Source organism: Lotus japonicus, chromosome 2 (genome assembly GCF_012489685.1).
Source record: "Lotus japonicus ecotype B-129 chromosome 2, LjGifu_v1.2".
NCBI lineage: Eukaryota > Viridiplantae > Streptophyta > Magnoliopsida > Fabales > Fabaceae > Lotus > Lotus japonicus.
This window is the reverse complement of record NC_080042.1, coordinates 64,331,208-64,353,993: the sequence shown is the minus strand read 5'-3', so window position 1 is coordinate 64,353,993 and position 22,786 is coordinate 64,331,208. Positions and strand designations below refer to the sequence as shown.

At 35.6% G+C, this 22,786-nt stretch overlaps 2 protein-coding genes and 2 long non-coding RNA genes across 4 annotated transcripts; 1 reads left to right on the top strand and 3 right to left on the bottom strand.

Annotated features, from left to right (window-relative positions):
- Window positions 1-805: 805 nt before the first annotated feature.
- On the bottom strand, window positions 806-2,753 carry LOC130738843 (uncharacterized). The gene is made up of 3 exons (XR_009019605.1): window positions 2,063-2,753; window positions 1,241-1,409; window positions 806-1,158 (listed from the first exon to the last, which is right to left on the bottom strand). It is a non-coding gene; the product is annotated as an uncharacterized LOC130738843 (long non-coding RNA).
- On the top strand, window positions 1,790-16,920 carry LOC130738842 (uncharacterized). Its single transcript, XR_009019604.1, has 4 exons — window positions 1,790-1,928; window positions 12,451-12,540; window positions 12,648-12,713; window positions 16,545-16,920. It is a non-coding gene; the product is annotated as an uncharacterized LOC130738842 (long non-coding RNA).
- LOC130738841 (non-specific lipid-transfer protein 2-like) lies at window positions 14,679-15,330 on the bottom strand. The gene has a single exon (XM_057591009.1). It carries the CDS (start codon window positions 15,239-15,241, stop codon window positions 14,960-14,962), a length of 282 nt encoding a protein of 93 aa, XP_057446992.1. The 5' UTR covers window positions 15,242-15,330; the 3' UTR covers window positions 14,679-14,959.
- Window positions 16,921-19,978: 3,058 nt separating the features above from the next.
- LOC130738840 (chlorophyllase-1) lies at window positions 19,979-22,052 on the bottom strand. Its single transcript, XM_057591008.1, has 2 exons — window positions 21,649-22,052; window positions 19,979-20,793 (listed from the first exon to the last, which is right to left on the bottom strand). Exons 1-2 carry the CDS (start codon window positions 21,898-21,900, stop codon window positions 20,092-20,094), a joined length of 954 nt encoding a protein of 317 aa, XP_057446991.1. The 5' UTR covers window positions 21,901-22,052; the 3' UTR covers window positions 19,979-20,091.
- Between the last annotated feature and the right edge of the window lie 734 nt (window positions 22,053-22,786).

Genomic DNA, 22,786 nt, shown 5'->3' with positions numbered 1-22,786 from the left:
TTTGATGTTAATTTTTTACTACATAATAATATAGTCCACTTTAATTTTTTTGTACAAATTATTATAGGAGTTAAATTCTCCTACGGGAAGAAATATATTTTAACAAGAAAGTACCTTCATTAAGTATTAATTAATTTATCAAATACAATAACAAATTTCGCGGTACATTCTTTTTTTTCTAAGATTAAAATGTGTTCTGAATGCTTTATTGGTGATTCTTCATATCTATAATTTGTGTTATTGTCTTTAGACTCATGAAGAATGTAAAACGACTTCATGTTGATATGGGTCAAACTTAGTTTATTTTATTGTGTAAAAAATGAACCCGCATAATCACGTACATAAAGAATCTTTTCTCTTTTTTTCATTGTAGATTAAATCAACTATTGTTTATTAGCCATCATTAAACCACATCTCCTAATATGTTTTGCATAATTTGAGATTTGGTTAACCAATTTTTTTATTAGTTATTCAATTGTACGAAGTTCAATCTATGCAACAAGGGTTTTAATTTAAGACTGTTTATCCACTTTGCTCATCATTTTACACTCTTCTATTTCATCCGTTGTTTATTATATTTTTAATGATCAAGGTATTAATTGACCTATCAAATAAAATAGATGTATTCCCCGTGCAACGCGCGGGTAAAAAACACTATTACTATAAGATAACATCTTCCAAATTGCGCCATAGTTTCTTTAAAAAAAAAAAAATTCTGAGCCATAGTTGTTAATTCAAAAGATTAAAAAAATAGAAGAATAAGAAAAGAAAGTCATGAAAGTGACTAAAAAGTAAAGAAAGAAAAGAAAGAAAAAGGGAAGCTTTAATCTGCAAGGAATAAAGAGTAAAAAAGAAAAAAGAAACGAGCCATGTGCATAGGCAGTGGTAAAGTCAGGGGATGGGGAAATGATTAAGTAAAAGTTTTGCAGAGAATTGTGTTACAAAACTTTCACAATAAGTTTATGCCATCGTCATGAATAAGCTACTATAGCTTGCAATTTTCACTGCTTCAAACACTTTAAATAGGAGGAAATCACCGGTTGAGGGGGGAAGCAAATAGAGAATGCAAACACCTTGGATTGGTTGATCCCCAATAGTGAGAAAATGGAGCAGGTACTTCATACTTGAGTTAGAGAGAGTGAATTCAGAAACCAACACCTAAAGGAAAGGAAGCCAAATTAGAAGCACATACAAGAGAATTGCCTCACTGTTGAGACAAAAAGGGAGCTTGTCTCAATACCTGTTTAAATTCTAAAAAGAACACAGAGAACAGTCCAAAACTCCAAATGAAACTGAAACAGAGGTGTTTACAAATGCGAAGTAAAAAATCTAATCTTCCCAAGCCATCTTCCTTAATACATAATCCCTTTCGCTTGGCCTTGTGTGAGTTCTCTCATCTTAAGCTTCATCTAGAAGATAAAATAAAACTTTGAGAAAAGAGGGATTAAGAACTGGAGATGAAGAAAAAGAGTGCAAACATTTTGAATTGATGGTCACATCCTTTGAATATCATTGATCCCCAATAGTGAGCAAATATCAAAAAAATAAAACACTTAGTGAAGGACAAAATTCAGAACACAGTTTATTTTGGAATGCCAAATTTATATATATATATATATATATATATATATTATATATATATAAAATAAAGAAAAGGACAGCACCAGTGGTGCTAGAAAAAAGCTACAAGAAAACAGGGGAAAATAAAAAGCACTAAAAAAGAGTAATGCACTAATGCGAGCAGCTAGAGGCATTATATATGCCATGCTCTTAACAGATCCACAAAACTAGAGAAGCCAAAGCAAGAATCCAGAGAGCCTTCTCTATCAGACCAACAATAACAGATAAGATGAATTCAGAACACAGAGTAAGGAGGCATGTATAGCGGGTGGTAGAAGAGAAGAAAAAGATTAGCTTCATCCATCCAAGTAAACATATTCTTCTTATTTAATCCTTACTTTGCTCAATGAATTTGGTGTGCTTTGAATCTATTTGAAACATGAACTCAAATGCTGCTTTGAATCAATGTTAATTTTATTTAACAAATTCAATGCTATCTTACATAAACATGTATGAAAATGAACAACAAGAAGATATTCCCTTCGGCCTTCACCCCTTTATATAATTCCCACTTCTGTATCTCTTTCCCAATGCCTAGGTGAACTTTCATCATCATGTGCTGTAACATAGAAAATTAAAATCACCATCAATCAAATGAGGCATGAATCTGTGTAGAGTTCAAGAATAAGTTGAGATATAAAGAAAGGAGAATCAGAATAAAAACATCGCCTTTCCTTCGTAACAAACACCACTCCAAGCTTAGCCAACCAACACCTTAAACCCTTGAACAATAGAGCCACCTTCAAAACTCATACAGTCATCAAGGGTCATACCAACGCTGGCCACCACGTCGCTTCAAGCCACCACACCGCAGTCGCAGAACCCCATCACTGTCACTCCTCCTCCCCCGTCCTTTTGTTTTCTCTGAGCCACTCTTTCTCTGTCTCACTCACACACTCTAGAATAATCCATTAGATTAGATTAGGTTATCGTTTAATTAGTATTAATATCTTGTTTAAGACCAAGTCTTCAAAAGGTTAATAAAAAGGAAAGGCATGGCCCATTCACCCACTTTGTTTTCATTCTTTTATACTTCGGACTATTATCATAGTAATTACTAATTAAGTAATTAGTTCATTGCTAGACTGCTAGTTACTTAAACTAGTGAAATACAAAGATGAATTGTGTGCTGTGAAAATGCTTAACTAACACACTGTATGAGCATTGTTAAATCAAGTGTTGGTAATGGAATAGCATTCCTATTCTTTACCTTGACTACCCATTTGGTAGCCTGAATTATAAAATGAACAATAATGTTTCTTCTAATAAATTGATGATGAAAATGGAGTAGCACTTACACCCTTTTACTACACTAATATCATTTACTACCCGTTTAGTAGCATGAATTCTAAAATAATAACTCTTCAAACAAATCAAAATGGTAATGGAATAGCTTTTCTATCCTTCACCCTAACTATCCATTTGGTAGAATGAATAATTTTTAAATACAAAATCAAAAGTCATATCAAAATCTCCAAGTTCCCAAAACCTTTTTTCCGGCTTCCTCAAGCCTTCCAATTCAAATTTCGGCTTCTTCAAGTCTTCCAACGCTCGCCGAGCTTTCTCAACTGGCTACAGGCAGAGCTACGTAGTCTTAATGTCTCTTCATAGAGAGTACGTAGGTCAGGAATCACCTTCCGTCAGGAGTGGACATCAACAACCGCCACGTCAAAATTATAAATAATCTTTTTCTTAATCAAAAACATAAAAAACAAATAATCATAAATCATAAACATTCTCTTTTGGGGTAAAACAAATATTTCAAAAAGCTAACTAAATTTTTATAATTAATTAGGTTAACTGTTTTATTAATGGGCGTCGTTGGGTGCTAGTACCTTCCCTATGCGTAATAGACTCCCGAATCTAGATCTAGTTTCAAAGATCGTTTTCTTTATGGGTTTTCCGATCTTTTCCCATTTAAAAAATATTGGTAACGACTCTTCTGTTTTACACTTCTTTGTGCGTCGTCCCGCTGCAACCCCGGTTGCGACAAACACCAAATAATTAAAAAAAATACTCAAGAAGAAAAAATCTCAAGCTAACAAATATTTCAGGTCATAATCACATATCATCAACTCTCTGTGCATCCAATGTATGTGTCAAAAATAAATTATGTCCTTAAAATGGTAGAACAAAATGTGAAACTACCTTTGTCAAGAACTTAACTTGATCCATTTTTGTTCTCGCATTTTTCGTTTTTAATTTGTACTACTTTTTAGTTTTTTAATACTAGGCTCACTCATTTAGTGTATGGGTAGAGGCAATTGGTTGTGGCACAAGCAAGAAAATCATACCTCAAAAGCAAAGACAGTTTCTGAAATTAAATTTATATATAGGTTTCCAAAATGGTAGAAAATGATCATGCTATAGATTCAAAACAATGGAAAATTAAAAAATCAGAAAAACGAGGGGGTGGGGGATACTTGTATAAATATGATGTTTTTTTTATAGGAAAATTTTAGTGGTTAGTTGTTAGTTAGTTAAAAAATCCTTCAAACTTCCCTTCTAGGATTTGAACCTGGACCTTCCCCACCCCAACCCTTATGTCCTCTAGCTCTTACCACTTGAGCTTACCCTCGGGGATGTATAAATATGATGGTAATCCTCCAAACAAGACTCAAGCCATTACAATCAATCCTCACCCAACATCTATAAATAACACCATAACATCAACGCCAAAGTGTTGAAAGATTGTTTTCACTATTTTACTCTCAAATTCTTCAAGATTCAATTATAGTACAACAAAGAGTTTTTATCGTCCTCAGGGAATTGGAATACAATGTCGTTCTCTAGCTAAATCACTTAAGTAAAAAGTCAAGAAATGTTTGGTTGATTGTTTTGCGCTACGTTGCAAAATTAACAAAAAGCAGTAATAAACAATCTGTAAGCAAGCAGGGAAAACAGTTGGAATTGGAGTTCGCTAATCAACTCTTCAGTATTCTTATGATTTCTTATACAAATCATGTCCTATGTTCAATTTCATCACACCACAACTTATCTTTTTCATAGTTTCCTCATGAAAGAGATAATCAACTTACTAATTAATCATCAATTCCTTGAATAACTAAGAAAGAAAGTAGCATTAAACTTAGGTGTTATCCGACTATTGAGCTAACCTTATTCCTAGGCCTTAGATTCAATAGATGATCTCATCTATTTCAGATTCAATGAAGTAGTTTTCATCAATTTATCAAATCTAACATCAAGTTCTAGTTGATCACTCTAAAACTAGCATTAAGATCAAGATAGATCATTGAAATCAAAGTGAATACATTCAAGTTTAAAGACTACATCCAATACCAACACAAAGGGTTTAACAATCCATTTCCAATGATGATTTAAGGCTTACAAAGAGAAACAAGAAGATGATGACGATCCGTGACGTCCGCCGAGCGTTCCCACCTCGATGGATGATTAAAGAGGTCCAAAACTATCTTCTTCACCTTTGTTCTACGAGTTTTGTAGTCTTTTCCCTAATTTTTCCGCCTCCCCTGTAAAATACGCTGGTCTGTTCCTTTTATAACATTTTTGTTCGCTCAAGCAGTCCATAGTTCGTTCAAGCGAACTCTTTCTTCAACGTGAAGGAAGGAATTGGGAACCGCCTTTCAATCGCTCAAGCGACCAAATGTTCGCTTGAGCCAACTTCTGAGCCAAACACTCAAAACCTTATGTTGCAAGATGGCTTGAGCAAACTTCTGAGCCAAACACTCAAAACCTTCTGTTGCAGGATGGCTTGAGCAAACTTCTGAGTCAAGCACTATTCTTTGATGTTTTCTTATGATTCAAGCCTCTTTGAAGCAAATCTTCATTCTCAATTCATTCCTACATCAAAATTTGATAATTAACACTTAAATTCTACGAGGACTTCCAGTAAACTATATCTTCACAATTGAGGGTAAATTTGATAGCTATTTCACATTTCTAACCTAAATAAGTGCTCAAGAATAATATGAAAATTAAATAGATTTGGCACTTATCACCAAGCTGCAAAAAATTTATGAGCTTATACATCATTGCCCACTCTCCATTCTCTAGTCTCAATCTAATCAAACTCTGAACAAGCAAGGCTCCACAAACTTCCCACAGTTGCAACTTAGATCGTATCAAGGCACCTCTAAATCCTCTTGCTCCCAGCAATTGAGTTGCGATTTTGAAGGAAGTGAGTTACAGCTTCCCCTGACATAACACACATGTTATCTCACCTTGTGCTGGTAGCTATTATTTTGTTTGGGTTGCTATGTTGTTCTCATGATCTTTATTCTATCTAATAACACTATAAAAAAACTCTTTTTATATGTGCATTTACTATAGCATTGTTTGATGAGAAACAACATGATTTATTGAATGTTATTTCTTCATACGTCTATTACATTGTTCATATAAGCTCTACATAATGGACTCATTTTTTAGACTCATGCAAATGATTAAAAGATATTTTAAAAATGTGCAAAGTCTTATTAGTGTCTCGATTACGTACACTCAAAATAACCAGGAAAGCAGGGAAAACTAAGTTGTGGTATGATAAATTACAAAATTAGATTCATATATAAATTATGCTATTACATGGACAACACATAACTGGTAGAATTGTATCACATAATAGAATTTTTTTTACTGTGCTGAGTTTTTTTTTTAATTTCACTGACAATAACTTCACTTAATTCACAATGCGGAGATTTGCATATTACCAAGGGTGGGATGCAGATTTTTTGTAGTATAGCTCTTCCGTTTTGTATTCATAGACTTTTTCTTTTTTCTCTTTCTAGCCAATGTGGCTACTTTCACTGAAGGGTACATAGTTTGTGCACCTTTCAAGTGTGGACATTTTAAAAATATAACATATCCACTTTTTAATACTCACCGACCAGTTTATTGTGGGCATCCACAATTCAGACTTGATTGCCACAAAAAATTGGTGACAATTGAGTCAATTCCTCAAAATTTATTGTCCGTAACATAAGTCTCAAATCTCAAACTCTCACGCTTGTCACACATGATTTATTGGCTTTGGATGCAAATTGTCTCAAGCACTTAACTGATGTCAGTCTGGATTCGTCTTTTTTAAACTACACCTCAAACAATGATAACTTCACTTTATTATATGACTGCAAAAATGTTCCCCCTGCAGAGTCTCCTTTGAATCATGTATCTTCTATTATTTATAATTGTGTTCGTGATGGTGATCATCATTCTCATCAAGGATACACTGTATCATCAGCCAATGTGGTGAAACTCACTCCTATGGGTGCAAAAATAGCATCAGGATTCTAGTATTAACAGAGGCTTTCAATGAGTTTATAAAAAAAATGGTACATAGAATCTGTTTTAGATACAATATTTGAGATTTAGTGGAGTGTTGTTGGTAGAGACAAATGTGATGGTTTTATGTGAAATAAATGCAATGCAACATTCATTGCAATGAATGTGAATCTCACTCCAAGTTGTATTCATTGCATTGTCGGAGTGAGTTTATATTGGGGTGAGTTTCACATTCATTGCATTGCAATGAATTGTGCATTCATTTCACATAAAATCATCATTTTTGTCTCTACCAACAACACTCCACTTAACCTCAAATCCTGCATCTAAAACAGATTCTATGTACCCTTTTTCCTGATAGACTCATTGAAAGACTCTATTAATGCTGGAATCCTGATGCTATTTTTGCACTCCATAGGAGTGAGTTTCACCACATTGGCCGATGATACAAGGTATGCTTGATGAGAATGAGGATCGCCATCACTGGCACAATTATATCTAATAGAATATACATAATTTAGAGGAGACACACAATAGGGGGAAAAGTTTTGCAGTCATATAATAAAGTGTAGTTATCATTATTTGAGGTGTAGTTTAAAAAAGTCGAATCCAAAATGACATCGGTTAAGTGCTTGAGACAATTTGCATTCAGAACCAATAAATCAATGTGTGACAAGTGTGAGAGTTTGAGATTTCAGACTTATGTTACAAATAATAAATTTTGAGGAATTAACTCAATTGTCCCCAATTTTTTGTGGCAATCAAGTCTGAATTGTGGATGCCCAATAATCAGGTCGGTGAGTATTAAAAAGTGGATAGGTTATATTTTCAAAATGTCCACACTTGAAAGGTGCACAAACTGTGTACCCTTAAGTGAAACTAGCCACATTGGCCGGAAAGAGAAAAAAAAAGAAAAAGACTATGAATAAAAACGGAAGAGCTATACTACAAAAAATCTGCATCCCACCCTTGGTAATATGCAAATCTCCGCATTGTGAATTAAGTGAAGTTATTGTCAGTGAAATTAAAAAAAAAAACTCAGCACAGTAAAAAAAATTATATTGTGTGATATAATTCTACCAGTTATGTCATATCACAACTTAGTTTCCCCTGCTTTCTTGGTTAAGTTGAGTGTACGTAATCGAGACACTAATAAGACTTTGCACATTTTTAAAATATCTTTAATCATTTGCATGAGTCTTAAAAATGAGTCCATTATGTAGAGGTGCATACTTGGGTACCCATAAAATCAAACGAGTGTAGGCTACAGGAGTGAAGTGTACCAATAATCTTTGTCCACATAATTTGACGTGAATAAGTAAGAGCTGACTGGATTCTTTTTTACCCTATTTACATTATCACCCCAGTTGAATTTTAGTATACTAAATATGTCCAATGTTTTTTATAATTACGTCTGTAAATTTAGTTTTTAACCACAGTTTTAAGGGTTCCATTATTTGCTTCCATCGCTGCACATAAAAATAGGAAAATTGTTTGATGTTCTTCAAACCCAGTGATTGTAATCCTTACAAATTAGGCCCAAAGATGCCAGTCTGCCTTCCACCGTGAAGCCACCACGCCGCCGGAGATGCCAGGCTGCCACCGCGACCAGGAACGCCCTGTGCGTCCTCTCTGCTCTGTTCTTCTCTTTCTCCCTCACAATCTCCTTCTCTTATCCTTCAGATCAACTCCTAGCCACTGCGAGTTACTTCTCCCCGGAACCGGCGCCGCCATTCTCCCTCATCACTGATCTCCTCTTTGCCCTCTTCTCCTTCGCTTCTCTCCCTCTGTTTCGACGTCACCACGCCGCACACCGTGCTCAGGGCTACCACCACCAAAGGCTGCGGGATCCTTCACGGAGCACTCTCTTCGCTGCCGCGAACGGCGTGGCCGGGCCGCCCAGATCTCTCTCTCTCTCCTCTGCGTATGCCCTGTTTTTGTTTTCCTCTTTCCTCCCTTTACTTCATCTCCGTTTTTTTGGCCTTGTGTAATAGAGAAGAACTATTCATCTATTGGAAAAATTTCAACTTTTTTACCTATTTGCTTTTCCCCTATTACGGTTATTGGCAGAACAAAGAGAGAAGAAAAATTGTAACTTTACGGATTATATTGGTACTTTTGTGTTTGGAAGTGAATGAAAAAATGTAAAAGATTTTGGGTTTGTGCTTACTTCGACTCTGTCAGTCCTGTGCCAAGATTTGTTTTTTTAACCCTAAACCAGTTGCCAAACGAAGAACAGATGTGAAAGTAGTCAAGTAGATGAAAAAATTATCTGAAAAAATTAATCTAACAAAATGACTGAATTCGGAAAAAAAAGTTTTGGGATTAGTTTATAATTACAATAAATTTACAGGGTTTATTCAGAGTTTTAACAAGTCCGCAATATTATTAATCAATAAATCCAAGTGTATTTTTTCTATTGGTACATGTCACTCTTGTATTTAACCCATAATTTATTTGCTTGTACCGGAGGAAATGCCTTACGTAGAACTTGTATGAAATATGTAATAGACGTATGAAGAAATAACATTCAATAAATCATATTGTTTCTGATCAAACAATGCTATAGTAAATGCACATATAAAAACTGTTTTTTTTGGTAGTGTTATTAGATAGAATAAAAGATCATGAGAACAACATAGCAAACCAAACAAAATTAAAGCTACCAGCACAAGGTGAGATTACAGTGTGCTACGTCAGGGAAGCTGTAACTCACTTCCTTCAGAATCGCAACACAATTGCTGGGAGCAAGAGGATTTAGAGGTGCCTTGATGTGATCTAAGTTGTAACAGTTGGAAGTCTGTGGAGCCTTGCTTGTACAGAGTTTGATCAGATTGAGACTAAGGAATGGAGAGTGGGCAATGATGTATAAGCTCATAAATTTCTTGCTGCTTGGGGGTTGGTTTTATGATGTTATTTATAGATCTCGGGTGGGGATTGAGTGCTAAGGTGCGAGGTGCGATTTTATTCTCTATCCGACCCGGTGTCGCATGTCGAGCCTTACCACTTGACCCATACCAGTGTATTTATAACCTCTGTCGATCCCGTGTTGTGTACTGAGCTTCACCACTAGGCCAAGTGTGATACGATGCAAATAAGTTGAAAGAAAAGAAACCAACATACGCGCATCTGCTCTTATCCTATCTGATTAACCGATTTCAGATAAGCAATGTAAAAATGACACAAGCTAGTAGTTATGGATTGCCACATCCGTGAGCTGAAATTGAATTTCAATTTTTTGACACGATATATATAGGTTAATACACTTTATCCTCTCTTCCTGTCAAAAAAAAAAAATACACTTTATCCTCTCTCCTTTAAATTACCTATTGAATTATTTTTTGTCTCTTAAGTACTCTCTCTGGTCATTTTTATCAAAAAAAAAAAATAGGCATAAAACAAACTTTAATTTTATAGTGCATTAATTATTTTTTGACAACAATATTCTCATTTAATTGAGTTTATTCTCTCTTTCCACTATGCAAATTATATTAAACTCATTAATAATGAATAGAAATTAAGAAAAGTACTTTAGGGTAATTTTGAAAAATTTATACAAATTTGGGATAAATTAACCCGACCAACTACTTTGGCTACATTTCTTAAGGAACCTGAAATTGTGGCTTGATTTTTATAAAAAGGACCATTGGTGAAACCAATGCTGCCCTGCATCTGTTGAGAAAGATTGAGGGAGGGCAATTGGTGAAGTCGTGTATGATAATGTACAACACCATCGTTGATAGCTTGTGCAAAGATACACTTGTAGGTGATGCATATAGTTTATACTCTAAAATGATTGACACTGAATATCTCCTAATCTTCGCACTTACAATGCTCTAATCTATGGCTTTTACATTTTGGGTCAGTTGAAATAAGAAATTGATTTGTTCAATACTCAATAGAGTGGTATTGGAAAGCGTCAACCTTAGTGGTTCTATCTTTAGGGCTCGTTTGGTGGTCAGAATAAGATAAGAGCAGGATATGATAAATGATTGGATAAGGACATGGTATGATAAGAGCAAGATACTCTTATCATATCCTGCGTTTGAGGTGGACGAGATATTGATAGAATATGATAGTACGCAATGAAAAATGCATCAAATTTTCTTTTGAAATAAAAAATTCATAATATTCATAAACTGATATCCTATCCTGTAAGGATAATTTCTATCCTAACACCCCCCTCAAGATAACTTCTACCAATGTTCTGAAAACCGGATCGGCCGGTTCGACCGGGAACCGGACCCCTCCCCGGTCTGGAACTCTTCTAAAACCGGTTGCATAGCGAACCGTAATCGAATCGGTAAAATCGGACTTGAACCAGCCCAACAGGTAAAACCGCGGGTTGGCCGGTTTTTTCGGTATGATAATTTAATCCAAGACGACGTCGTTTTGGGGAAATTTGGCACAACTTAATCGTTTAAGGCCCAAAATGACATCGTTTAGATGATGTTTTTTTTGAAAAAAATAAAATAAAATAAGAAAATAGAAAGGCAGTTTCAACTTGAACTTGAACGTGAAACAGATGAAAGAAACACGTGACTGCCTGCAACCAAAACCCTTCTCCTTCCCTGCGCCGCCAAGCTCCCTCCCTGCGATGGCCGTTTCCGACGATGGTGGTGGTCTCTACGGCGGAAGAGGGATACTGAGAAACAGAGGAAAGAAACGACGTGACTGCCTGTGCCTGCAACCAAAACCCTTCTCCCTCCCTGCGCCGGCAAACTCCCTCCCTGCGATGGCCGTTTCCGACGACGACGGTGGTCTCTGCGGCGGAGGAGGGATACTTCTGAATGGGGGATGGGAATATAATGTGGCTGCACATCTCCATGTGAAAATAAGAGAAAGACATTAGGGTTATGAAAATGGACTTAAAAACTACATCCTTCCATATGTAAAAGAAAAAAATTACAGCTTTTGACAACAACAAAAAAAAACTACTACTAAAGAGTTGTGAAACTGGGCCTATTATATGTAGCCCATAAAAAGAATTTGCTTCATATAAAAAAACAGTAGTTTTTTTGAGAAAAAAAAACCTATGTCCTAATGTGAAGTTTTTTCTGAAAATCATTTTATATTTTAGAAGGTATATAAATGACGTTCAGAATATTTTATAATGTTTATTACATAATATGAATTTATGGATATTTTTTTATATATAGTTTATTTGTTATAAAAATATTAAAAATAGTACTATTTAATTACTACCAGTTCAACACCGGTTGGACAAATGAACCTTGAACCAGTGCCTCGACCGGTTTCATGACCGGTCCGGTTTTCATAACATTGACTTTTACACAAGATAGACAAGATATGGTAAGGGACAGGATAATGTTATTCTATCATGATGGCGCAACAAACAACATATTACTACAACAGGATAGAATTACTGCTATCCTATCTTGTCTGTTTATCCGGTCCACCAAACGGGCCCTTAATATATTAGTCGATGCTCTATTTAAAGAAAGATTGGTGAAACATGCTAAAAATGTGTTAGCTTTATGATAATAGGAGCTGGCAAACTCAAACTAAATATTGATACTTACAATTTTTTAATGGATGTACATTTCCTAGAAAATGAAGTGAACAAGGAAAAAGATGTATTCAACGCAATAGCCCAAATGGGAGCGACTCCAAATGTTAGGAGCTATAAATCATGATTTGGTAAGATCAAAATGGTGGATGAAGATCATTTTGGGAAAATTAATGCATTGCCAAAGTACTATTCCTGATAGAGTTACTTACAATTCTCTTTGATGGTTTGTGTAAAGTTGGGAAAGTCTTTTCTATTTGGAAGCTTGTTTGGTGAGACGCATGATGGAGGTCAACCAGCTGAGGTAATCACTTTTATGTTTCCATATTAGATGCTTTATGAAAAATCCATCATGTTGACGAGGCAATTTCATTATTCAAGAAAATTAAAGACGAGAGAGTTCAATCAGATATGTATATGTACGCCATACTTATTGATGGACTGCGCAAAGGTGGAAGACTTAAGAATGCCCATGAAGTTTTTCCAGATCTTCTAATTGAAGGCTTGTTTACAGTGATATTTGGTAAACAAACATTCTCCAATTCGACTGGAAAAAGTTTAAAGTTAAGGGTTCTTTTGAAAAAACGTTTTGCCAAAGTGTTGTGTGCAAATGGTGTGTTTTTCGACTGAAGCAAAGTTACAAAGTAAATCAACGATTCAAAAGAACTAAAACTCGAATTGCATTAGACTTAAGCAAAGTACAGAATACAAAATGGGAAATTTGAAAAGTAAAGGTTACATTAAGCAAAGAACTCGACAGGAATTCAAACTAAACTTAAACACAAAGCAAAGCGCCAAGGCATGAATCATAAATCTTTGGTTCTGCAACATACTCGTTCATCATCACGTTAGACTCTTAAAGTCTCTTTGATGCGAACATGTGATCTTTTTAGTGAGTTTTTAGAGTCAAGTTGGGTACCCTTTTGCTCAATGATTTTCTCCTATTTATAGTGCTCCATTGCTTCACATGTCCTTGGCAGTTTTTCCTTCACACATTCTTGGCAATTTTTTTTCCTCTGCTGAGTGAGTTAGTGGGCTTGAAAATTGGTGCTACGCTCCATGATCCCCTGCTTGTTCTGGAAGCTTCTTGCATCGTGGGGTAAGGCATGCGTTTCTTATTGCCCATTTGCATCGTGGGGGAAGGCATGCGCTCTTAACCGTTCTCAACTGCCCACTCTTTCTGTAACCGCTTTGTGCGTTTAGCTGTCATTCCCTTTTGTGGTCGAAATTCACAGTTATAACTCACTGCCATTTAACTTAGCGTTTTTCATGGCTGCCTCTTTTGTCAAATTTCGACTAGTGTCGATAAACCTTCTTTGGACAAGGTGGTGTCGACTAACTTTCTCTTGGTGAAATTTTGAGCTAACAAGGCTACAATCTAGTTCCTCATACATATAATGCCATGATCAAAGGGCTTTGTAAAGAGGGCTTGATTCAAGGAGCATTGAAATTGCAGCAAAAAATGGAAGACAATGGGTGCATTCCTGATGTTGTAACTTATGATAGAAATTATTTCTTGATTCTATGTACTCGAATTATAGAAATTATAACTTGGTTCTATTTTATTTAATCCTGAATGTTACTTCTAATATTTTTGCAGGAAGGAAAGAGTTGAGAAACAAGTTTCTTTTGTATATATCATCTGAGTTGCCTTAGGCTTGAATTTGATCTTCAATTTTCTTTTGATGGTACATCCTTCTTTTGCCATCAGTTGTTAAGAAGCGTGTAAAAACTAGCAGTGAACATTATCTTGGGGGGGGGGGGGGGGGGACTTAGAGTCTCTGAACACAATCCCGATGTCGCAATTTCAAATTTTGCTAGCAGATTTATCTCCTCTTAAGTCTAGAGGATCAAAATTGTTTTTTATGATATTGATAGGTACCAGCAAATCAGCAATGAACAATGAAGATAGATTGTATTTTATTGAAAAACTACTATGAAGTATGTAAGAACCCTTGGGGTAAGTTAAACGGCTCTTTAACGACATCAGGTTTTCTCTTGGTTGTTTCTTTTAACATGTTAAAAAAATTCAATTGAAGAACTGGAAAATGATCTAATAGCTCTCAATGTTATTTCCACAAACATGGCTGCCTACTCATAAGGCAACCTGAATGGTGCACAATTCCATTTTTAATATCTGTTTTGTCCCTGTGTCCTTCATGGCTTGTTATATTTTATTCATTTATTTATGTCATGCTTTTGTCAAAAGTATAAATTGCGAGCCTGAACTTCTTTTTAACAATGAAGTCTAACAGTAACAAACAGAGAGTTAGGAAGTAACCATGATCTGATACTGCATTGAATTATAAATACAGCCTTTTGCAACAACTAATGTAAGATGACAGCACAGCACACCAAAGAACTGAAATGGAATGACATGAGACCAAACATCACATTAATTAGGACTAGTACTTGTACAAATATTAGAACTTATAGAAATCAAACCACACCAAATACCATATAATTTTTTGTAGTCTCTGGCCAGAACACTTGCACCAAGATGCATATAATATAATGCAGAATAGGAGAACCTTTTTCCAATTTTAACACTTAACACCTTGGGAAGGGAGTGCCACAAGTGTTAGCAACTTTCCTGGCATTGGGAGAGCTGACAAACTTCCTGAGATAAGGATTCTTGAGGTATTGGCAGAGGCAGGGTTTCTGTTCCTTGATCTTGGAGCAGCATAGGTTAGTTGGAGGAGTTGACGAGGTGATTGCACTCACACATGAGCTCAGTTGTACTGGGCTGCATGTTACTGTTGCCATTGACATTTCAACTTCAGCCATAAGCAGCACAAACAAAGTGAACAAAGCAATGTGTGATCCTTTCATTTTAACCTTAGGATGGATAGGATTCTGTGATTTAGTTTAGAGTATGAGAGTGGAATGAACAGCTTCTGTTCTGCTGCATTTTAGATTTGGTTTCCTCCCTATTTATACTGTGAACTTAGTGGAAAAAAAGACTAAAATATATGAACTCAGTGTAGAAAGGTGAGATGAAAGTAAGAGTGAGAGAGAATGAGCATCTACCTCTATAAAGTTGGTCCACTGTCAAAAGGTAAAGTCCAGAGGTTTAGCACTCCAACTACTGCCTAATGATTTCAGATGACTGTAAATTTTTAGAATAATATGTATAAGTTCTTTATTGTATTTGATTAAATAGTTTTCAATTTTCCTGGTTTATAGGTTCAATACTGCACCATTTTATATTTCAATGTTCTTGGATAATATTGCATTTCTTGGTCACTTGTCTCATAAAATGTGTTTGAATTCGCTTTCAAATCTCACAAAATTACTTCAATCCCCATAAAAGCTACTTCTAACAGCTTGTCTCAGAATCACTTCTCATCCAAATGAAACTAATTGAGTTTCCATACACACACCTGAGTTAAAATCTTAAAAAATATTATTGAATATTTGCAGTATTTTAGACTCTTTAGAATAACTGGTCATCTCAAATCCCACCTTATAAGAACTAGGATATTGCTACCTTTCGGCGGAGCTTCATGGTCAAACTAATTGTAACAGAGGTTGAATTGCTGAAGCTAAAGCCAAGGTCATTTTCAGTATTATTGTGGTGCAAAAGCTCAATCTCTAGCCAAATGTGGGTTAGAAAAGAAAAAAAAAAGACCCCATAGCAGTCAAAGATGTTAATCAAGACTTAAGGACAAGTTTTGATAACCGTCGGGGCCAATGTGAACTTGTGCTAACACTCCTGTTGAGACAAAAAATAAATAAAACTCTTCTTATGTTAATTATCCGTCTTCAGGTCACTTACATTGTGTACTCTAAAGCACACTCTTCTTATGAAACTCTTCGAGATAAATATGTTTTCGCATTAACTCAACCAATATTCAAATATACACTTAGTGTGGTATAATCTCGTTTGTTTCAGGGTTGGCCGCTTGCCTTGCCGACTGCTTTTAGTGTAGACAATATTGACATTATAAGTGTTTATCATCATAAGTCCTTAATTAAGCTGTTTACACAAACACAACCTAAATGGTTAATCGGATTTAAGGCTTGATTGGCCATTTGTTATTATTAATGTCATTCTAACATTTTTTTGGATCGCATTTACTTTTGTTCATTTTCATTGCTCATCCTTTTCTAATTTCTACTACCCTGCATGAAGGTTTATGACCCACCAATCCAACCGTGGCACCTTTCGGTGATGTCGACGTGAGTATTATTCACATCCATATATGGTTCATTCATTATAAAGCCACGTGCTCCCTTATGATGAACAACATAACACGCACTGGGAAATTGCAAATTGGATTTTACCATCACTAGCCATCATGATAAAGCAGGGTATTACCCAATGCAATAGATTACCAATAGAGTATTGCCATTGTATGATTAACAATGTAGACTTATTTCAAGGTGCTAGCCAATTGAGAGCAATCTCCGAGATTTCAAAGGATTTGAACTTGATCATCACTAACACTATTAGATTAGTGTGCTGTAAATGACAGTAATTAGTAAGTGTTTCTTAATTGAATAAAGGAAATTCCCATGATCATAATGATTAAGACTCATTTAATTGACCATATATTCATTTAATTGACCATATACTCATTTAAAAGTTTTATATTCTCATTTTCTTGGATACACATCACTTCAAGATTCTCTTACAAATAGTAAAAAGAATGGATTGAATATTGTTTTGAATGTGAAATTTTTTCCAACGAAAAGTGGAAAACTAACAAGTGGGGGGGGGACTTGTCACATTCAAAAGAAGGTGCAGTTTTGCCTTTGTAGGCGCCTGATCTTTGCAACATTAGTTCAGATTTAAAACAATGATCATGGTGTATTTATCCACTAAGGTTTCTCTTATTCTTCTCCATTGTGATGGGGGAAATTATGTAGAGAGGGAAACTTTTTACTGAAGACATGGTGTATTTATCAACCCTCACTGGAAATCCCGAGTTTAAGATCGTTTGTATTTTGATTTTAAGTACATATATCCTTCAATGAGACAATATTGTTCGAGCTGGATATGAACATGATGGGCAACAAAGCTCTCACTACTAAGTATTTAATGCAGTTGTATTCACAAGAATATCTATTTGAATGCAATTAGCATGCCATGCTTTCTGTAATTGAGATAAATGCTAAATGATGATACTTCACATTTAGCTTGGGTGCACACTAATCTTTAAGCACGCCAAGCAGTAATAATCATTAGATCACTTCTACAATAATTCATTTGCAGAAAGCACAAGAGAGTGATTAAATTTTGGTCTTTGGCAAGTCAAAATTTAATTTGTTGTTTTTAATTTATCAATTAAAGTGCTTGTGATCATGCAGTAAGTGGGACCTTAAAATTATGGTAGCTTCAACTATTAATCTTCATGCTCACTTGATAATTGATGATTTATAATTGCTAACATGAGTCAATTTTGTCCTTGAGAGTGCTGAACAATGATAGGCTTACATATCAATTTCCACTGCTTAATTAGATCACTGTTATAAAGCACTCAACAGCTTGTACCCAAAAAAAAAAAAGCACTCAACAGCAGCATCCAACTTTACTTTTTCACAAGATTCATGACCCTTTTTCTTTTTCTTTATCATACTTACTTGTTCATTCGGCCACCGATGCTCCTTTTGTGGGGAAATCTAGGCTAATTACTTTGTATAATTTACTCAAAATGGCTATTAAGAGAGATGTAGTAGTAGTCTTTCAATATAAACAGTTTTTCTAAGCTGTTCAATATATGAATAATCAATGATAAGGTGATTTTGTGGGGGAAGAACTATGCAATTTAATACTATCAAAGGCACATGTGGCAAAGTATGATTATATAAGAGACGTGAGATTAATTAGGCATGCTTAAGCAGCAACTTTTCTGAGAGGGGTATCTCAAGAGAGAAAAATATTGGTCAATTACCTCCCACTTGAGCCAAACTCATTATCATGATTTATTACTTCTATTATTAATACTACAAATCCAACTGAAGGTTTTTCGTGAGCAAAATTCCTTAGATTAATTTTCCAATCGGTTCTTTAATTGACATCATATTTTGGAATGGAAACAGAAGATCTCAGAACTTTAGGGTGAAGACTGAAGAGATACCCATTATTTAATAATGTGGCTTTGTTGATATGAAGTATAGTATAAAGTCGGATAATATTAGTTATGATAATATTAGATTTGATAAATATTTAATACTATGCAATATTTGGTCATACACTATATAACCTATCATATCATTTAAATTGATACAGTCATATGTTTGATAGAGGGTGGTGGTAACGGTGGAAGGTGGCGGTGACAGCAGTAGTGGTGGCGGTGAGGCTGGTGGTGGTAGTGGTGACAATGTTGTAGGGGAGTGCTGGCAACCGTGTCGGTGGTGGTGGTATTGGCGATAGCGGCAACAACATTGGACTTCTAAGACTTGGAGTGAGAAGTGTGTACGTTTTTCATGCTTGAGTCTGCCCTTTTAAACATTTGATAGTACTAGGGAAGTCTCGAGGGTTGTAACGAGTGCCTAACATCAAGATGAATCGTATTCATTGAGCCTCCTATTGTCCTCGGAGATCTGATAGTTGGGCTTCCCCGTGAATGAGATGCTCTTGAGCTCCACAACTACGCCTATTGCTAGATTGAGGAGTTCATGATGGGACGTGGTGAAGTGACGCAGGCTTCTTGGATACTTAGGTTCTTAAGTGAATAGTAGTCGTAGGATGGATGGTCGTATGAGTCTCTTCAACTTTTGAGTGTAATTGATATCAGATCGAGAAGGTGTTGGACTTGGAGTGGGTTTCTGTTGACGAGAGAGTGGTCGTCATTAACATGGTCGTCATAGGTATGGTTGTCGGAGAGTTGACAAAGTCAACCCCCATATATAACACCCAACATACTTTAGAAGCTATGGTGGATCAACAGATGTAATATTGTAATATTATCCTCTAAAATATTAACTTAATTACTAAGCAGCATTGTTCTAAGTAAGAAATTAACCATGGAGTAAACCATCAATTTCGTGTGTGAAAGATTAACTCGCTAACAATCTCAAATGATCTGAAAAAATCCGAATTTCCAAAAGTCGGAATGTAAGTTCATGGTGCAACTTCACAGAAGTCCCTATGTGGCACATTAAGTGACACATGGGAGTCCCACTTGGATATCCTAGGTGGCATAAGTTCCCACCCCCTAAAAAATGTTACCTTCGCTATGGTCCCTCTCCCTTCATGTCAAGATCTGGTTGTTTAATTCAGACATCAATTTTGTCCATGCCACATTCCCTCTCTAAAGAAGAACATAGTCGCTCTTGTTGCCTTCTATTTAAGAAACCAATTATTTCATGAAGGAGAAATTTGGAAAAATCTAATTTTCAAAGCCATGCTGCTAAAGATTTCAGTGACATTTGGAGTGACAGGGAAGGATGTTTCTTCAATGTTGGTGTGAGAGTTTTTTCGGGTTATGGAAACAAGTTTTTTAGTTACTCGTCATTGCGAAGGTCTATTTTTCCATCAAAATATGGTTTAATTTTTAGGTAAAAATGTGATGTAAGGTTCCCTTGTGTTCTCATAACAAAGTGGACATGCAAGATAGAAACTTGAGTTAAGCTAGCTAACTATTTGAGGATAGTCCCACACAAAAACCCATTCAATTACAAAAAATTGAATAAAACTAACAACTATGTTGAAATTGAAAGACAAATTTTTGGCTTCACGCAGCTAAATACACAACAGGGTCATCAAGCTTGGCAGGAGCAATACTAGGATCCGCTAAAATGGCATTCAGATCCTTCCACTGAGCACTCAAATAAGCCCTTAAGAAAGCAACAACCAACCCTCCCACTGTCCTTCTCATCAAATCCTTAGGACCAGTTCCATTCTTACAGATGCACTTCACTGTGCCCCCAATAATCCCTGGTGTATCATCATCCAACATGTCCATGTGACCATACTCCGTTGTGATAAAATGTGCACAAGGAGGCTTGCACTCAGTGAAGAACTCCACATGGTTCACGCCGTCAGGGGCACACGGAGGAGAACAACAACTAGCCTTCTCTGGGCCTAGCCCGGTGCCGATTACCACGACCGGCATGTTTAAATTGAAGGATTGTGGTACACCTGTTAGAATGTGTGGAAGTGTCCTGCAGATTTTGCACTTGCTTAGGCCAGCCACTGGGTCTATGCCTATAAGTGCTGAGAATTTGAGGTTAGTCTTGGCATAACCAAGTGCTACTGCAAATGCAGTTTTTCCACCTCTGCTGTGACCTGCTAGAATCAATGACTCCAATTTGGCTTCAATGTTTTCATTAACGTGTTTTGTAAGCTGTGCTTGAAGTCCCTCTGTTATCCAATCTGCAACTTTTCCTGCGAATTTGACTTCACAGAGTCCAAGCATAGGGAGGCCCATGCAAAACTAACATGAAAAAGGAAAATTAAAAGCTATGTTAGTAAATTAATGTTTGAATGTGTAAATTTTGCATGGAATGTGTAATTAAAATGTAATTTTATTTTATCCACTTTGTCCCCTTTCCATTCCCCTATGATTTATCACATATTTTTCTCTATTCTTGTATAATCATGTCATTACTCATTCATTTTGTAACAAAATGTAGGAAAACGAATTTACTGATCTATTAAGTATATATAAGTAAAGATGATATAATATACCGGATCAGATGCAAACTAAAGAACATTGCTATCAAATAGCTGCGAATTAGCTGCGCGAATAACAACAGCTAATTTTTGGGCAATTACTTTCTTGTATTTTTTCAAGTTAGTACAACTCTTATTTCACATGAGTATGAATGTTTACAAGTTATGAGTGGTGTTTCAGTAGACTGCACCCACTTGAACATACATTTATTTAAGAGTTAATGGTCAAATTAGTTTTGATTTTGTAATTGAATTTGATTTTAGTCTTTTGACAGAAAAATGACGTTTAGTGACAGTAAAAAAACAATCAGTAATTATAAAACTGATCGCCACTAAAATGTCATTTTTCTGCCGGGGGATTAAAATCAAATTCGCTTATAAAATCAGAGATTAATTTAACCATTAACCATTTCTTTAATGATTTTTCCATGAGTTTTTAGTAGATAACAACCTTAAATTTCTACTTTATAACAAATCAATAGTTAAGGACGGTTTGATACAATTTGTCTTTTTGTTGTTGTTTTATTACTAAAAATTGCAATGAAATATTGCAACTAAAATATGTAGATGAGGGATCTTGAAAAGCAAATAAAAGAGAAGGTGTAGCTAGATATACCAACTGAGGAGCAACAACAATGAACCCATGTGAAGTAATATGGGCTAGGAGGCTGGAGTAGAAGCTATTGAGAACGCAGAAGCCATGGCAGAACAATATAACAGGGTATGTCCCTGGCACTGTGGGGGTAAACACTAGCAATGGTTTTGGGCAAGTGTTTGATGTGTCAACATTGAAATGCTTCCATTTGATATCTCCAGTTTGGAAAACATCTGTGGTAGCCAATACTGTTTGAACACTCTGCTGCGCCATCACCACTACTCTGTCTCTCAATTCTGACACCACAACCTTTCCTTCTAAAGTTGTAATTAAAGTCTAAGCATGTGGATACATTAATTCTGTTCATAAACAGGTTAGAAGCTGTTGTCTCAGGCGTCAGTATTGGATTTTTCGTGCGCTTTCAGCCGTAGGATTTTAGATAAATTGTAAAGATCTCATTAAGGACAAGGAAAATGTGTTTTATATGATTGATAAATATCTCATGAAGACAGAGTGTGTGGTAGATAGCCAAGTGGGGTTACCTAAATTATTCCTGATTTGTGCATATTGAAATTTAAACTAACTAATGAAACCTGCGGCGGCTATGCACGCCATAAACTGTAAGTGTCGTCAATGTCGCAAAGATTCAGTGTGGTTTAGGATTGGGTTGGGTTGGTCAAGTCTAAAAAGTAAAAATCAGAAAATTTGAATTAATCCAAACTAAACATGTTTGATTGGTTTAGATATTTAAACACACTATATTTGAATCATCTCACTCTAATTATACCCCTACTTTTAACAATTGCGACCGACACTCATTAAATATGCATGCGTAGCTGAGTTTGAAATGATAAAATTCGTTACGTACGTGTTGAAAGATTTTTACCACTCTACGTTTGAATTTCCTAAGATTCAATTGTAGTATAGTAAAGGGTTTGCCGTATCCACAGAGAGATGTAATACTTATGCCGTTCAATAGTTATCAAGCTTAAATGATGGTTGCACAATAGTTTGAGTGTTTGTTTGTTTAAGAACATAAAAACATAAACAAAGAAGATAAAAGACTTGGATTCACCAAGGTAGATAGTTTTGCTGGGATTAGAGTTTCATTGTTTAAACTCTATGTATTATATTGATTTACATACAAATATCGTTTTAT

Excerpts from the sequence above, each read along its gene's own strand:
- LOC130738840 (XM_057591008.1), bottom strand. The coding sequence starts at position 21,900 with ATGGCGCAGCAGAGTGTTCAAACAGTATTGGCTACCACAGATGTTTTC. Across the intron at positions 20,794-21,648 it reads TTGTTGTTGCTCCTCAGTTG|TTTTGCATGGGCCTCCCTAT; the intron begins GTATATCTAGCT and ends TTTTCATGTTAG.
- LOC130738841 (XM_057591009.1), bottom strand. The coding sequence starts at position 15,241 with ATGAAAGGATCACACATTGCTTTGTTCACTTTGTTTGTGCTGCTTATG.